The 12,631-nt window shown below is 36.4% G+C and overlaps 1 protein-coding gene across 1 annotated transcript; it reads right to left on the bottom strand.

Moving 5' to 3' along the window:
- Positions 1-676: 676 nt before the first annotated feature.
- Positions 677-3,228, bottom strand: LOC121466467 (olfactory receptor 4C46-like). Its single transcript, XM_041680200.1, has 2 exons — positions 3,218-3,228; positions 677-1,595 (listed from the first exon to the last, which is right to left on the bottom strand). The coding sequence occupies exons 1-2, from the start codon at positions 3,226-3,228 to the stop codon at positions 677-679; spliced, it is 930 nt and encodes a 309-aa protein (XP_041536134.1).
- Between the last annotated feature and the right edge of the window lie 9,403 nt (positions 3,229-12,631).

Here is a 12,631-nt window from a genome sequence, read left to right as displayed (position 1 = left end):
CTATCGAACTCAAAATAGGTGAATGAAAAGAACACTCTTATTTGATCACCAAAAGCACTATCTGGATGAAGAGGTTATCAGATAGATAAAACAATAACTAATCTATAGAATTTGTCCAATTTTATATTTTAAACATAGTAATTTCTATTTCTAATTTCCAGTTACTGGTGAGGGGATGATTACACACATGAATATGTATAAATTAATACACACAAACACATTCTAAAAGATCTTTTTATAAAGAAAGATAGTTAATGATATTAGGATATATGAAAGAGACAAGATTGACAGAGGAGTATTGGGTTAACACATGATTTGAGTGTACAAGACTGGAGCTTGGAATCTGATCTTACAGATGAAAATGGAGAGCAGATAAACTCTATATAATTAGCCTATTAGATTAGATATTTTCTAGAAGACAGGCAATATAGTCAGTTGGAACTTGGCATAAAAGAGAGGCAGTGTGTGTGTGTGTGTGTGTGTGTGTGTTGTGTAAATTAAGCAACCTGAGTTAGGCTCTTCCCATTTGGGGCACTCATTTATGCTTATCTCTGTGCAACTCAAATTTAGGATTTATTTGTTTCTTCATTGTGTAAATAATATTTCCATACTGAGATCATCTAAAGTATTCATTCTATTATTTTTCCAGTCTATTTGAAGTTGCATGATTGTTGGTTTACTTGTCCTCTGCCTGAATTTTTCTACTAAAAAATATCTTAATGGCATTTTTCATCTGACTATTTCTCAAAGTATAGATTAATGGATTTAGCATGGGAGTTATTACAGTATAAAAAATAGCAACCTCTTTATCAATGGGTAATGTAGCTGCAGGTCTCATGTACACAAATATGCAAGGTACAAAATATAAGATCACCACTATAATGTGAGAAACACAGGTAGAGAGGGCTTTGTGTCTTCCTTCTGCACTGTGGGTCCTTAGGGAGCACAGGATGACCATGTAGGAGATGAGCAGAAGGAGGAAGTTTAACAGACAGATGAAACCACTGTTTGCAGCAACAAAGAGACCTAGAATGTGTGTATCAATACAGGCTAAATCAAGCAAAGGGTTCAGATCACACATAAAGTGATCTATGACATTGGGGCCACAGAAAGGAAGTCCAACAATGAAAAGAATTTGTATACCTCCATGAAGAAAGCCTCCAGCCCATGATACTCCCACAAGTAAATTACAGAGTTGTTGGTTCATGATGGCTGCATAGTGCAGAGGTTTGCAGATGGCTACATAGCGGTCATAGGCCATGACAGTAAGCAAGATGACCTCAGCCCCTCCAAAGAAATGTTCCCCAAAGATTTGAGTCAGGCATCCATTGAACTGAATGGACTTCCTTTCATGGAGTGAATCAACAATCAGCTTAGGAGTACTGACAGAGGAGTAGCAGGCATCAATGAAGGAGAGATAGGCCAGAAAATAGTACATAGGGGAACACAGCAGTTGGCTGTTTGCAATGGTGATCAGAATGAGCAAATTTCCTGTCATAGAGAAGATATAGATGACCAGAAAAACAGCAAATATAATTTTCTGCATGTGTGGGTTCTGTGAGAGTCCCAGGATAAGAAACTCAGTCACGTTGTTCCTGTATTCCATCTAGTTCGTGAGACAGTTAATCATATCTCCTGGGGGAAAATTGATACACCCTCATGTTTATTTAATTTTTTTTAATTTAATTTAATTTTATTCTGTTAATCAATAAAATATAACCAACTATTCTTTACTATTCCAGAAAGAGTTCTAGATATTTATGATTACTTGAAACTATTGAGTTGCCTTCTGCATGGAGATAACTGGAAAGTTTAATAATATGAATAAAATATGAAAATATTCTAGGCAGTCTCAAGTGTGCTGAATGTTTGGGATGAATCATAGTTTTAAAAGGGTTCAAATTATTCTCCTAGAGGCAGTTAAACTCACAAAGGATAGTAGGATGTATACTTGTTCATTGCAATAGCATTCAAGTAAAGGCAAATTTTCTATAGTTTATTTACAGGAAATGGAGAGCCAGAAAAGTTAAACCATTATTTGACTGGTAAAGTATTAGTGAATTGTAGTAAAAAAGGATCTTGGAAACTAGCACCATAAACTGAAACACACTGGTATTCATTAGTGAGCAGTAGCTAGAGAAGTTAATAGCAGCGGAAGCGGGAGAAGGAGTGCCACTAATAGAATTTAATAGTAGCGTTTTCTAATTGTGAAGCCACAAACATTTTGATCTAATTTCAATTTACCTATGTTTTATGTAATTACATAAAAAAGCAACAAAACAGAACATAATCTTGTGCAAAAAGTTCAGGGGAGATGGTCCTGAGGGTACATTGAAAGTAGGTATATGTTATTTTGTAATAATTAAGAATCTGTAATAATTAAGTCCATGTGAAAATTCTGAAGTAGTTCATAACAAGACTATGTTCATGCACTGGTTACTAAGTGCCTTGCAGAAGGACTGCTTTTAGAGCTTTAGATAGCCTGTGTTGTTGTTATTCTTTATCAACTTAGAGAAAAGCACTATTATACAGGTATAAGAACAAAACCATTATTAAGTGAGATCACTAAATACTGGCTGTCAACTAAGGATCTTTAAAAGACTTCCTGGTTTGGTTCTTCATATACACCAAACAGATGTTTGTCATAATTTTATACAAATTTATATATTTTCTTCTATGTTCTATGATAACAGAAATACTATGTTTTCTGCCTAACATTAGCAGAAAAATTGACAATGTTAATTATAAGATTTTGATTCTTCTAGTTACTTTTATCTCCTGAACTTTAAAGTATTATTCACTTCAAATCACTGAACTATATAATCATATTTTCATGTTAAAAAAGCATTGCTCTACAAACTGTCCTGTGTATTACTTAATGATTTACTTGTACACCATTTCAGAAATATTTTCATTTGATGCAGATTTATAAATAGGTCATATCATAGGGTGATGCATAATGATAGATTTAAAATTTCATTCAATAAGAGAATGATAGTTTCTGTGCTCTTGGAAGAACTCTTTCATCTTAGCCCACCTTTAGATCACCCTTCCTATATAGCATTATATAGTAGAGGTAGCAAAACAATTGGCAAAACTGTGTGAATGTGTGGAAACAGTAATCTAGTACATCATTTAAAGAACTGTAGGAACTGAATGAGAGTTCTTGTTCTTCCTCTTCTCACTCACCTTGAATTTATTCCCTGGTATTTCACACACCTGCTTCATCATCAGTCTATAAAATGAGAATAAGAATTGTAATTTACCATAAGAATTGGCTAAAATAGGAAAGCATGCTTACAGGACTACAATATGTGTATTTATAATGAATACATTTACCAGATAAACGTAATTGTTAACTTGAGCAGCAATATGGATAAATATTTAACCTTCCAAAAACTTAGAAAGAATCCTTTTTTTTATAGTTTCAAAGAAGCTACAGAAATTTGTAATAGGCATAAACACAACCCCAAAATTAATTGTCTGTGTTTTTACTTAGAATAATAAGCTTAATATTATTAAGTATAATAATATTACTCACTTAATATTTATATTTAGGATTTTTGATGTGTGGTCAAGCTAAACTCTGTTCAACCTCATGATTAACCTAAGTTGCTAAAAGAGGTATCTCCTGGTAAATCAGTGATAGGTGGGTCTAATCCATCTGTTTATCTTTGGGTCATACTATATGACATTAAGTAAATGCAGAATACTTACCAAATATCATGAAAAGTTAGGGTGAGGATGAAACATACTCTATTTTTATTTGACAAACCTTGACAAAAACACTCCTGTATACGATACATCACAGTTTCAACTAATTGTCACAGTGTTGAAAGATATGCCTCAGAGGCTCTAGATATCAGTGTGAGTCCTGGGTGTTCAGAAGAGACTTGGGAAGGTGGAGTTTCACAATTAAATCTTGACATTTTTGCGGATATTCAAACAACATGTATTAAATAGTATCCACAGAAAAATCCTTCCCTCTTTCCTAAAAGATAAAGATGTCTCACTGACCACATGGAGTTTAGATCTAGAATGTATTCTTTTAAGACACTTGTAGAGATGATCTTTGATTTCTAATTGTGATTCTTCATTCTGAAAAACAATAGCTTGCAAGATTGCAGTAAAGTCTCCATAGAATCCACTCTACTCGTGGTGAATCTTGCTATGGGATATGGAAAAAGCCAACATTTGTATCCTGCATTATAAGCGTATTTATAGAAGTTTCCATGAATTTCAATGATCTTGTTATTGTGCTTTCTCTCCCTGGAATTGATTATCTCCATTGATAATCTGTCTGTCTTAGTATTCACGTTTTGGAAAATATGTGTGACTATTCAATTGAGAATAGAATTCCCCATGCAAGGGAAGAAAGCATGTAGTTCCTTCCTCTATCTAATACTGTCTTGTTAAGAATACTGAATGCCATGCAAATAAGCTACAAGGTCCTCATTCTACTATGAACAATAAAAATGCAGTTTCTCTTGTTATAAACAGGATACGGGGATTATTTTTATTCTTACCATTATGACACTATCTTTAAAAAGCTGCTTAATATCTAAACTGATAAGGGCAAGAACTTGACAATCATTTTAAAGTAATAACTTCAGAAATTTTTGGCTGATTTTTCTAAGACTTTTGATCTTTTTAGAATCTATACAATTCTCTGTATTACATTTGTCTGCAAGCTATTGTTATCATAAGGGCTAGATTGAGAGCTCTATCCCAAAACAAAACAAGCAACTTTAAAGAGTAGGTTTCAAACTTATTCTTTGTATTAATGGATATTAAACATGCAATCATCCATTAAGTTTAACAATTATAAATACTTGTAGTTATTGCTTTTTATACACAATCACATGTAGTTTAGCCTGGCTTTGTACTCAATATAGAGCAGAACACTAGCTGAACTCCTGATCTGCCTACCTCTACTTCCCAAGTGAATGACCTCCCCTCCCCACCTTATTGTCATTAATCCAATTATATCTTTGACAATTTAATTCACATATATAAATCATGCTGGATACTCTGGTATTTGGGTTATGAGTTTAATCATTAATGGCTCAGCCATCTTTCCATCTATCCACCTCCATTATTAGATTCTCACTGACTACCCTTTCTTTTCTGTTTCCTAATCCATGTTAACCCAACCTTCCTACTAATCTCGTTCCCACATTTATCTCCATCACCTCTTCCTGTTCCTGCTCCCCACTCATCTTCCTTTCATCCTTCTTTTCTTCTTCCTCTTCTTTCCCCTTCTTCTTCTTCCCCTTCTTCCTCTTCTTCTTCTTCTTCTTCCCCCCCCCCCATGAAATTTTACCAGGGCCATTCAAGTGACCATGAGGGTTTGAGGGTAGAAATATCTATTGGGGTTTGGTAGGGTCACTGGTGGGTACGCAACTGAATGTAATAACTTTAAACCCTTGACATCCATAAATAGCTTACAGATAAATTGATATTTAGAACCACTTTGATTCTTCTTAAGTTAACAACAATGGTGATTTTTCTTCAATGGCTAATGACCCCATTGGTCAATGGTATTTTGTAATGTTTACAATACTAGGCATAAATTCTTTCTTTGAAGCAGGCATAAAATCTAACCAGAATTTAGTTGGTTATCTCCAGAATAGTCATGCCAGCAATGTAAAAGCAGGCATGTATTGCACCATGTGCAGCTTGGTGAATGCATGCATTTCTCTGTCCCATAATTTTGGATAACAGCTTTCAGAATTATGTACATCAGCTGGAAAAGAGGGAGCTTTCAGTTAAGCCCCAGCTTGATTTCTCAATGTCCTACAACCCAGATGTTTGATATCTACAGAAATTAGGTCTAGCTAGCTGTTTCTGTTAGGCCTCCAAGAACAATGGAAAGAAACTAGATTGTGTGGGGCTTCTGGGGACTTCCTGACAAATAATTTATAGAAATATATCCCATACCTGGCACTGGAAGTGTCATTTGATTATTCATAATTTCTGTAATTGGTTCTATCCATTCAAACAGCCTACTTCCATTCAAACATACTTTTAAAGTATTTTAATTAGTTTCCAGAGTAGTGTGTTTTCATATGTCTTCTTCTTATACCCCAACATAAGTTAAAACTCCATCTCTAGCTATCTCCTGTTTCTCCTACATCTTTCATGTCTTATTTAGCAGAATTTCTCTCATTCTACTTTCATTCTGCATCATTTCTAATATCTTCGCTGTTCAGCCTCTTTCCATGACCTGTGGTTCTCTTTTTTTTTTTTTTTAGATTCTTGGTGGTTGCTACAATATCCCAACATTCCAACAAACACAAAATTAATTTGCAGTCCTCACGTGATTGAGAATTTTTGACTTTTAATTTCATATTCTGGATTACCTTCATTTATGTTTTCCAATTTCAGACTTTCAAAAATTCATTTCCTTTCATCATGGATAAAATTCCCTTGTGCATATCCAACTCATATTACCATCTAACCAGCTGATAACAGCTATGATAATTCTAACTCCTATATCTTGTGAATAGAGCCCAAATTAACATGAATATATATGTATTTTTATCAAAGACTATGAAGTCCTTTGAGCATATGCCCATGAGTGCTCAATCTTGCACATATATAAGATCTGTCTATATCTTTCTAAGGAGCCAATTTTCATTCTGGCTGCATTAATTTATACCTCCTTATGGACAAAAATAGCATAAAGCTTCCCTGTTTCTGTTTTCTATTCTTCTTCCTTAGTTAGGTACTTTTGATTATCTCTGGATGTTGATTATTTCTTACTCAGATGCAGACAATTCACATGTAGTCTCAGATGATAATCTGGACTTCATTTTTGTTTTTATTGCATCTTTCTATTCTCCCAAAATTACTTAGTTCTAGTAATAAATCAACGTTATAGGTCCAGGTACATTGATAATGTTCTAAGAAATTTGAGGATGTTCTTAATTTCCATGAAATAATGTTTTTTTCTGGGAATCATCCAAAATGAACCCCAAACATCTGGGCTATAAAGAAGATGTGACAAAGGCTAACACTGGGCCATTGAATGTAGAATGAAAAGAGACCAACAATGCATCCCATTATCATCAGGAAAATTTTTGAGGGTTCGCTCAGTGTCCCCCAGGTCAAATGTAATTAGTCATTCCCAGACACTGTGGACGGCATGACTCCTCAAGAAAATTAGAAAATTTATTAAAACTGTACTGCAATGAATGGTAGAAAAACTGTTGAGGATAAATCTAAAGTTCCAACAGAAAATAGAAAATGTATATTTTTAGAAACTTCTATATATGATACAAGACCAAAGCTGAATGTACAAATAATAAAAAAAATATAATGGAAGGATTATAAGACACTGAGACAGATGTGACTTTTATTACTCCAAAATCTTGGCATCCAAATTGACCTCTTCAGGAGGCAGATATTCAGTTCTTAGGAATTGGAGCCATGTCTCAGGTAAAATAAAGCACAAGATGGGTTGAATACATAGGTCCAGAAGGATATAGAGGAAGGCTGAGGCATATGTTCTAAAATAGCAGTGAATCTATGGGTCATGATCTGTTTCAACAATTGAATAGCCAGATAAACATTGCTGCAGTCCCAGGCACAGTCCATAAGCCAACTCATGATTCTTGGAAAGATATTAAAATGTGCTGTAAAAAAATAGACATTAACCATTTGGGCTGTGTGGGGCAATATTATACAGGCCACATATTTCTGCATTGTATCAGCAGCCAGCCTCTCAAGCCACAATAGCAACAGAGGTGCTAAAAGCATCTTCAGACTGGCTGTCTCCAGAGCTCAGGATATGCTACTCCTTTCAGGAGATCACCTGAGAAGAGCTGTCAATTCCAAGTTAGTGACAGAGATGCAGACATGATGTTAGTCCTGCTACCCTGGAAAAAAAAATGCTAAAAAGATGTTTGGAAAATAAATGCTTGTGATCTTCAGGATTTGAATGAACCCTGAGATTTCTTTCTGATATTGCTGAGTGAACTGTCTCAATTATCCCCATGCCTCCATGCTGGTCCAGAAAGATGGTTTTTGTTGGGATTCAGGCCCTGACAGGGCTGTACAAAAATCCAGAAAAACAACTGGCAAATTCTCAGAAGTATGCGTGCCCTACCATTAAGATAGTTCATTAAGAAACCTATATGGGTTAAAAAATGACCTTTAACAATAGAGCAACTGCATGCTTTATAATAGGTGGTTCAGAAGCAACTAGATGTTCAGTATATTGAAGAATCAACCATCCATTGGAATTCTCCTGTGTTTGTTGACAAAAGGAAATCTGGTAAATGGAGAAAAGCAATAGATATAAAAACTGTTAATAATGTGATTCAACAAATGAATCCTCTACAATCTGTAATTTCTTTGCCTTCCCTATTGTCTAAAGCATGGCCCTCTTATAGTGATTGATTTAAAAGATTGTTATTTCACTATACCTTTACAAGAAAAGGGCAGAGAAAAATTTGCCTTCACAATGCCTACTCATAATAATTCTCAACCTGTTAAAAGGTATTAATGGTGAGTTTCTCCCACAGGGAATGTTAAATAGCCTCGCCTGTGATAATATTTTGTAAATCAGCCATTGCAAATGATATATAAGCAATTTTCTGAATCTATAGTATGCCATTACATAGATGATATTTTGCTATCTGATACAAATACATTTAGAAATAATGTTTAAAGAAGTAAAGAACATTTTGCCTTGTTGGTGATTACAAGCTGTTGCTGAATAACTACAAATAGAGGATTCTATTAATTGCACAGGTTATAAAGTAGGGTTAAGAAAATTTGACCCCTAAATGTACAAATTAGGAGAGAATGATTGCAGATTCTTAATGACTTCAAAAGACTGCTAGGTTGATGGAGGAAGGTCATTGGCTAATAAAGGTACTGCCTTGGCCCATTTTATTGGTTAGAAGATAGGTGGGAGGAGTAAACAGAACAGAACGCTGGGAGGAAGAGGAAGTGAGCTCAGACTCGACTGCTCTCCTCTCGGGAGCAGACGCCTGAGAGAGACGCCACACAACCAGCTCCCAGGCAGACACAGGCCATGAAGCTCCAACCCAGGATGGACTAGGCTAGAATCTTCCCGGTAAGACCGGTTCTCACAGATTATTAGAGATGGGTTGATTGGGATATCAGAATTAGCCTAGAAGAGGCTAGATAGAAAAGGGCCAAGCAGTGTTTAAATGAATACAGTTTTTGTGTTGTTATTTCGGGCATAAGCCGAGCAGGGGGCTGGGGTGCTGGGAATGCAGCCCCGCTGCTCTTATTACTACACTAGGTGATATTTCCAATATATGGCTCTCTGTTGGGATAAAACCAGATGAACTTATTCATTTTAACAAAACTTGCCAGGTGGTGGTAGTGCATGCCTTTAATCCCAGCACTTAGGAGGCAGATATAGGTGCATCTCTGTGAATTTGAGGTCAGCCTGTTCTCCAAGAGCTAGTTCTAGGATAGAGTCCAAAGCTACAGAAAATCCTTATCTCAAAAAAAAAAAAAAGAAAAGAAAAGAAAAAAGAAAGAGAAAAAACTCTTAGATAGTGACAAGGACTTAAATAGTCCAGGGAATTACCAACTGAAGCTGAGAGAGAATTAACTTTGATTGAATAGGAATCACAGAAGACCTATGTAGATCTTGTGGATCAGAATTTTGACTACATTCTGGTAATATTACCCTCCAAATACTTCCCTATAGGAATTTTAATAGAGAGGAAACATATTATCATATGATCTTTATACCATGTGAACTGAGTAAAAACTTAAAATCTGATGTGGAAAAGGTATTTGAGCTAATTAAAAAAGGAAAAATTAAGATTTCATTATTTTTATCAAAAAATACCCAGCACAAATTACAGTATTTTTTTTTACTAATGATTAAATTAACAAATTATGGGGAGAAAGCGAACACTGGAAAAGAGCTTTTAGTAATTTGGGGGAGACATTGACAAAAACCATCTCAAAAGCAAAAGAATTCAGTTTATAAATATATCTAATTGTATTCTTCCTTGCATTGTAGGGGACACATCAGTAACTCAAGCCCCTACATTCTATAATGATACAAATAAATGATGAAAGGCAGGTTACAAATCAGAAAACTTAAGTAAAGTGGAACAAAGTCCTTATGATTCTTTCCAAAAGTCAGAATTATGTGCTATTCTCATGCTTCCAAGGGATTTTTAAAGAATCTTTCAACATAGTTACCAATTTGCAATATACATATTGAAACCACAGAACTTGTACAAGTTGATACAAATTGATTTATTCAGGTACAATATATAATCAGACATAGGATTTTCACATATACACAACACACATATAATTCCAAATGGGTCTGCAAAGTCCTCTGGCACAATGTAATGCAAAATCAACAATACGGGCCAGCCTTACAAACCAAGCAGCAATGACATACACCTTTAATCCCAGTAGCCACACTAGTTTGCCATAGAAACCAAGCAGTAGTGGTGCAGGCTCTTAATCCCAGAACTAGAAAGGACTATATAATTGGAGGAGACAACTCTCAGTCTCAATCTCATTTTGAGATATCCTTAAGTCAGAATTGTCATTTTAATCTGAGACAGAGGTAAGAACCAATGACTGGTTCTTTTGCTTTTCTTTTTTTAATTATTTTTTATTATTTTTAATTATTTTTAATTTTTTAAAATTCTTTATTTTTTTTTTGAAAAAAAAATTTCCGCCTCCTCCCAGCCTCCCATTTCCCTCCCCCTCCTCCTCTAGTCTGAAGAGCAGTCAGGGTTCCCTGCCCTGTGGAAAGTCCAAAGGCCTCCCCCCCAATCCTGGTCTAGGAAGGTGAACATCCAAACTGGCTAGGCTCCCACAAAGCCAGAACATGAAGTAGGATCAAGACCCAGTGCCATTGTCCTTGGCTTCTCTGCATCCCTCATTGTCAGCCATATTCAGAGAGTCCGGTTTTATCCCATGCTTTTTCAGTCACAGTCCAGCTGGCCTTGGTGAGCTCCCAATAGATCAGCCCCACTGTCTCCGTGGGTGGGTGCACCCCTTGTGGTCCTGACTTCTTTGCTCATGTTCTCCCTCCTTCTGCTCCTCATTGGGACATTGAGAGCTCAGTACGGTGCTCCAGTGTGGGTCACTGTCTCTATCTCCATCCATCGCCAGATGAAGGTTCTATGGTGATATGCAAGATATTCATCGGTATGGCTATAGGATAGGGTCATTTCAGGTTCCCTATCCTCAGCTGCTCCAGGAACTAACTGAGGACATCGCCCTGGGCATCTGGGAGCCCCTCTAGGTCCAAGTCTCTTGCCAACACTAAGATGGCTCCCTTAATTAAGATATGTGCTTCCCTGCTCCCCTATCCAACCTTCCTTTATCCCAATCATCCCGTTGCCCCAAGTTCTCCCCATCATCCCCTTCTCACTTTCTCTCCCCATCTCTCCTTACCCCCCTCCCACTCCACCCCCAAGATCCCATTTTTTTGCCCGGCAATCTTGTCTACTTCCCATAACCAGGAGTATAGCTATATGTTTTTCTTTGGGTTCACCTTCTTATTTAGCTTCTTTCGGATATCTAATTATACACTCACTGACCATTATTTATGGCTAGAACCTAATTATGAGTGAGTACATCCCATGTTCATCTTTTTGGGTCTGGGTTACCTCACTCAGGATAGTGTTTTCTATTTCCATCCATTTGCACGCAAAATTCGAGAAGTTATTGTTTTTTACCGCTGAGTAGTACACTAATGTGTATATATTCCACACTTTCTTCATCCATTCTTCCATTGAAGGACATCTAGGTTGTTTCCAGGTTCTGGCTATTACAAATAATGCTGCTATGAACATAGTTGAACAAATGCTTTTGTCATATGATCGGGCATCTCTTGGGTATATTCCCATGAGTGGCATTGCTGGGTCCAGGGGTAGGTTGATCCTGAATTTCCTGAGAAACCGCCACACTGATTTCCAAAGTGGTTGCACAAGTTTGCATTCCCACCAGCAATGGATGTGGTATTGGTATAAAAACAGAGAAGTCGACCAATGGAATCGTATAGAAGACCCGGATTTTAACCCACAAACCTATGAACATCTCATTTTCGATAAAGGAGCTAAAAGTATACAATGGAAGAAAGAAAGTATCTCCAACAAATGGTTCTGGCACAACTAGATGTCAACCTGTAGAAGAATGAAAATAGACCCATATCTATCACCATGAACAAAACTCAAGTCCAAATGGATCAAAGACCTCAATATCAATCTGAACACACTGATCCTGATAGAAGAGAAAGTGGGAAGTACCCTACAACATATGGGCACAGGTGATCGCTTCCTAGGTACAACCCAGCAGCACAGACATTAAGGGCAACATTGAATAAATGGGACCTACTGAACCTGTGAAGCTTCTGTAAAGCAAAGGATACTGTCACTAAGACAAAACGTCAACCCACTGACTGGGAGAAGATCTTCACCAACCCCGCAACAGACAAAGGTCTGATCTCCAAAATATATAGAGAACTCAAGAAACTAGACTTTAAAATGCTAATTAACCCAATTAAAAAATGGGGGCACTGATCTGAATAGAGAATTCTCAAAAGAAGAAGTTCAAATGGCCAAAAGACACTTAAGGTCATGCTCAACCTCCTTAGCGATCAGGGAAA

Source organism: Microtus oregoni, unplaced genomic scaffold, assembly GCF_018167655.1.
Source record: "Microtus oregoni isolate MIOR12 unplaced genomic scaffold, Mior012 000033F_ref0000390, whole genome shotgun sequence".
NCBI classification, from domain to species: domain Eukaryota; kingdom Metazoa; phylum Chordata; class Mammalia; order Rodentia; family Cricetidae; genus Microtus; species Microtus oregoni.
The sequence above is the reverse complement of the archived record's forward strand: the minus strand, read 5'-3'. Positions and strand labels throughout refer to the sequence as shown.